At 42.6% G+C, this 5,872-nt stretch overlaps 1 protein-coding gene across 1 annotated transcript; it reads left to right on the top strand.

Moving 5' to 3' along the window:
• Positions 1-95: 95 nt before the first annotated feature.
• On the top strand, positions 96-1,169 carry LOC103770346 (apoptosis regulatory protein Siva-like; the record flags this gene model as incomplete). The annotated part of the gene is made up of 2 exons (XM_008937603.1): positions 96-450; positions 943-1,169. Coding segments are annotated over 2 exons (413 nt in total), but the record flags the coding sequence as incomplete, so codon positions are not given.
• Positions 1,170-5,872: the final 4,703 nt, after the last annotated feature.

The raw sequence follows: 5,872 nt of genomic DNA on the forward strand, positions 1-5,872 counted from the left end.
GCCCGGCGGCCGCCGAGAAGGGTGAGTGGCACCGCTGCCCCCCGTGTGCCCGTCCCCCCGTACTTCTGCTTGGGTGTCCTTTTTTTCCCTCAAAGGACGTGCTGGGTGTGAGCGGCCGTGGCGGGGTTCGGAACCCCCGCCTGGGGGGGCCGCCGGGGGGCGAGCTACACCGAGCGGGCCCGGCGTGGGTGGCTCTGCAGGGGACGCCGGCTCCGCGGGCCTCGGCGCCTCCAGGGGCTTCCTCTGTTCTGCTGTAACGTCCGTCTCTTCTTCCTCGCCCATTTTCCGAGCAGTTCCGCCCGCGGGAGTCTCTAGAGCCTGCTCGTCGTGTGTGAGAGCGGCCGACGTGAAGGACGCGTGTTCGCAGTGCGACCGGTTTGTGTGCCAGAGCTGCAGCAGGCTCTGCAGCTGCTGCAGCGCCCTGACCTGCTCTTGCTGCGCCACTGTCGAGTAAGTGCCTTTGGAATTTTTAAGCTTATTTTGCTTATACGTTCCCTGAGAATTTGCTGTAGTCTGTGAAGACCCACAGCTAGCTAGTTCATCCGCAGAAAGGACTTGATCTAGTGTTGCTTTAGCAGCTAAAGCTGTCTGAAACACGGACAATAAAACGCATGTGTGAAGTAGTCTAATCAATCGTAGTGCAAGTCTAGTTTATCTTCTCATTTAAGTGTTCTAGGAGGCAAAAACTCCGCTTGCTTTCCCTCCAGCAACATAATATGCTGCCCAGGGATGAATGAATGCACTCCCAAGGAGTAACATTAAGTTTTTGCCATCATTGCTAACAGTTCTATGATGTAAAAAACTACTGAATGTGCTGTGTGGGAGTGCTGTGGTTACAGCTGATAATGGAATAGGATGGCATTCTTTTTTGTGTTCCAGAAACAGAAGACACACTGACTGTGTTTCTTTTGGTTTTCTTTTTTTTTTTTTTCCCTCCCCTAGCTATGGTGATCTGGGAGAGCAAGTTCTCTGCAATGGTTGTTCGATATTTCAAGTCTGAAACTTGATGAAATAGCCTTTATGGCTAAGATGTCCATAAATTTCATGAAGTTTCTTCCTTACAGCTGGTCAATCCTTTTAGCATGTGAATTAATTATGGAATTTCTATGTTTTATATCTTTATATTGTACTTTTTAATATTGTAGCTAAATAAACTTTTCTATTTTGAGCCTTTCTAGATTATTTTGAGTCAACTTTCTTCTCTCTGGTTGTGATATGCCTGTCTGGAAGGCACCACTTTATGCTCTTACCTCCTCTTCCTTACACTGCACAGAATTCAGATTATTCGTCCAGTGTTTCTTCACTTGTTGCTCATGTTAGGACACACTTTTATGGGATCAGAATAGAAATCAGTTGCTTGTTAAGACTTTCAGGTGATTTTAAGTCCGTTCTGGACACACAACATTTTCTTTGTGAGCTAACTAGGAAGTCAGCCAGGCCTGAATCCTTTTCCAAATAGAGAACTGGCTGATTTCTGATTATTTTTTTTAAACTGTCACAAACATTTTAGGATTACTGTCAACTTGGATGGTTTTAATTGTTCTTTCCATGGTAACACTGAAAGAAAGGACAATGGTACACTACGCTTGGAGAAGAAAGTTTTTTCTCATTAGTTTAGTGTCAAAGACTTAATTTTCCTGTACCCTCCTTGCAAGGTCTTTCTTGGAAAGTGGTTTGTTTGTATAAGTTGATCATCTACACTGTAAACTTCATGCTCTCCTTAATACCCGCTCAAAAATAGCTCTTGAGGTGATCTGAAAAATGGTCAGCACTTGTGTACACCTCTGTGAGGTAGCTCGTTCCTCATTTTCCTTTCATACCACTGCAGAGAATAGTTTGCTTTGTGTTTCTGCTGTAGAAGCAAGATTAACATTAAGTACTAATGGAAAGCCTCTCAAAGTAATTTTCTTTTACTGCTTTTGCTATGTTTTTAAAAACAAACACACCAGACTCTTAACTGTGTTTAAGACAAAACTACAGTGGTCTGTATCTCAGGAAAATGAAGACTTAAGTGGCTGTTTTCAGACTGTAGGAAAACAAGGAATAGATTTGAGAGAGAAATTTTAATGGCACTCATAGCTAATGCTTTGTTTCCCAAATAATTTGCCCTGAATTCCTGAAGCAAAGTCTGCCACTCTTGCTTCCCGGTCTTCTCAGTTGTGATCAGTATGTTTTGCATGGAGTAATTTTTTTTACCTCTTGCCTTCTGCTCTAGCCATTTTTATTTGAAGAGATGGAAAGGCCTTTGCAATGCCAATTGAGAGGCTTGGTACTCTCGTGGGGACATCTTTATCTGACATGCCATTGAAAGCATGCTGGGTGTTTTCACATTTCAGAATCCTGCAAATACCTAAACAGAGGAGTAAATGCTGTAGCAAAGGGTGGGGTGATCACTACTGCTGAATAGCCATACTTCCTATAGCTGCACTTTGCTTGGCTTTTCATATATTGGCCAGAATGAGGTACAAGATGACATTATTCCCCATGTAATACTTCGGATAGCTGCAGAGACACTTTAAAAGTGTTTGTGCCCTTTGGGGTGTCCCGGAGGAGGTCACATTACCAGGACAACCATCTGTGTGCTCGCCTAGTCTGGCTGCTGGATAAGCTTTGTTTCTGTGCTCTGCATGTTTTGTAGCCAGTGAAAATGGGAGAGTTTATTTATTCTTACTCCAGTCTTGATGTTGAGCACCTAGAAAATGTATCTTTCCCCCATTCCCAAAACAAAAAAGCAAGTTATAGTCAGTCAGGAGTGCTCATAGCGAAAGCATGAGAGTGTGCAGCAATTCCACAGCGTTATTTATCTTTCCAAAACTGTGGTTGATAAAGTCAGGATGATGGCAGAGCTCTGGTGCCGTTTGCAGCTTTTAAAGGTTAGTTTTAGGAATGAATTTTAAAACTTGGCTTTGTTTCAATTAAACCTTTAAGCAGTGAACAAAAATGTTTTTTTCAGTCAAGCGTGTATTTCAAGCTGAAACCTTTAAGTATGTGTCGCTTTTTTCTCATTCTCTCCCGAGGGTGAAGGACTGAAAATATTGTTCTGCTTCTAGGCTCCTGGAGAGATGAGGCATGTTGTTTACATAAGATTTGTGTTTCAAAGTAGTTGATAGATCTGTGTTTTTCAGCTGGTTCAGTCACTGCTGTATTTCATAGAAAGCTGTCCTCTGTAAACAGTGGCATGGATTTCATGGCTGGAAGTTCCTACTTGTTATCCTCTAGCCTGCTCCTTGAAAGGTGGTTATTCATTAGGACGGATACTTGATGCAGAGGGAAGAGCTGGGAGAGGAAAAAAGTGGGAGAGCTGGAAGAGAAAGGTTAGAGGCTGGGAGGAGCAGGGCAGGAGAAGCACAGAACAATGGGGTCAGCTACTGCACAGGGGTGGAGTGTCACACAAGAAATGGTTTTTAGTGGTTACCAGCTCACTTGCTTCTCTGACTTCAGAAGGTGTGAAAAACTGCAACTCCTATGCTCGTGTCTCCCAAAAGACTCAAATACTTTTGGGGATGGTTCCTGCTCCAGTCCTGCAGTTCTTAGATGAACAGTGGGGGTAGGACTGGGGACTGGTTTTAAATCTTTATATTGCCTTACAGGGAAAAAAACCTATGGGAAGGGAAGAACCTTTGGGTGAGAGATCCAAAGATTTTTTTGCTTTGTCTAACTCCTACTCACAAGGCCTTGTCAGCTGCCACTGGTCTTAGAGCTGCACATTGGGAGCTCCTAGAACTGCACAGGAGAGCCAGAGAAACTGTCTGGTTTACTAACTGCTCTGTTGTTACCATCATATATTCGCCCCTTCCTATTCAGTGCCAAGTGTCACACATCAAAGTTTGCCTGGTGTTCAGAGGGAAGGAGATCCTCTGAGGAGCCATTACATTGATGGGTGAAAATATCCTGCAGTAATGATTTTGCAGATGGTTGAGAAACCCCTTCTGAGGCCTGTAGATCATTACAGGTGAAAAAAGTCTTAGAGGGCACAGTCAAATGCTCTGATCAGGATAAAACATTTTCTTTTAAGCCTAATAATGCATGGTTTCAGAGATAACAGATGTTCCTTTAAGGACAACCTAAGACTTCACTAGTCTCCAGTATATCCAGTATTTTTTTTGTTATTGATGTGGGTAAGACATTTATGCTTCGCTTTGCTGCTGTATTTGCCACCATCAGCCATGAGATACTAAGACATGGCAGCAATCTACAAATGGTTTAAATCTTCAGAATCTTTTATGAAGAGGTGCAACCAAGAAGTAGAAATAGAAACAGTCTCTTTGGCCCTTGGTTGGTTAGTTCTGATACTTCTGAAAACTCACAAGTGGCCTCTAGGTGGATTGGTTGGACAAGGGCAAATGCCAGCGCTACACAAATGACACGCCGTAGAATGTCTGGGCTGGAAGGGACCTCCAAAGGTCATCTAGTCCAATCCCATCCTGCTCTCTTGCACCACGCAGGACCCTAACAGTGGTTGCATGCTGGTTTTGAATTTTGACAAGATCAGACTGGGTTAAAACATTGAATTCTAGCAAAACTTGACTTACTTAGGTTAAACTCTCACCTATGCTCTATGTGTACAAACTACATATACTTCTCCTTTGTAATTTTTGGTTAGTTGTAATATTGTTTCATTGTGGCAGATGATGCAGCTGTTAGATCTTTGTGCCACCTCTACCTTCCATCAGGATTCCTGTACTGCTGACCACCTCGGCATGAAGTCCTCGGTGCGTGGGGAAGGTGTGGTTGGCGTGGAGTGTGGCAGTGTGTCTGCCCAGTTTGGTGTGTATGTTCTGTGCAGGGGTTTACAAACAATTGTCTGACTAGGCTGACATCAATCCCGAGCCATTGTAGAACCATGGGGCTTGTCCACGTGGAGGAGGAAGACCTCAAACTGCCCAAAGAAGCACTCTGCTGATGGGCAGAGCACAAGGGGTGTGTAGCCAAGCTTTGTAACGTCGGGTGGTACAGCTCTGCAGATGTGAAATCAGAGGGTTGGGAGGCTCCTCCAAGAGAGCACCTTTCATCCAGCAGGCTTTTGTGTGAGGACAGGTTAGGGCTCAGACTGACCCTGCTGACCCCAGTGTTGAGTTTCCTTGTGGTGTTTCTTCCATTCTCTTTTGGGTTTTTCATTACTGAATTGTACAGGGGAAGGTAGCAAAGCTTTGAACACTGTGGTTTGTTTGTATTGAAGCAAATTGGTTTACCTGTTAAGAGTAACCAAGAGGCTTCAGAAAATGTTAATGATTCTTTAAAAAATATATAGGAACTATGCAAGACCAGCACTGCTTGTGGATAGGAAACTGGAAGAAAATTCTTCCAAGTCTCACTTTCTGTTTTTCATTAATAAAATTGCAGTGGAGTGAAAGTGATCACACACTGTATAGCTCATAACGTTTTAATGACTATCACAGTTACATATGTAACTATCTTTTTCTTTTGCATAGACACTTATTTCTAAAGATAATGAAATACTATACAGTTTATAGTTGATTGTATTTTGAACTGCTACCATTGTAATACAAGTTTTAATGATATTTGTGTGTGGTGTGTATTCTGGGCTTTTGTAATTTTGTGTTTTTCCTTTAGGAAAAGCCTCAGCTGGAATCAGATGATTATAGATTACAGCTTTATTACAAGTTTTTAGTTCTCCTGGTTGTGATTTCCATTAAAACCTAGTGATAGTTGTTACATTATTTATCTCTTGCAGAGGTTATTATTACTTAAACATTTAGTGGTTGTAGGATTTACTTTAAGCTTTAGGATTTATTTAGTTGTATTTCCTTACATTGTTTTACTCAAATGTAATAGTTGAAATCACGATCCCCTTCTCATTTGTTTTGTTGTCACTTGCTGTGCAAGATACAGATGGTCTTTCCTCTTTCCC

The sequence above is a fragment of the Merops nubicus genome, unplaced genomic scaffold (assembly GCF_000691845.1).
Source record: "Merops nubicus isolate BGI_N331 unplaced genomic scaffold, ASM69184v1 scaffold28903, whole genome shotgun sequence".
Classification (NCBI taxonomy): Eukaryota; Metazoa; Chordata; class Aves; order Coraciiformes; family Meropidae; genus Merops; species Merops nubicus.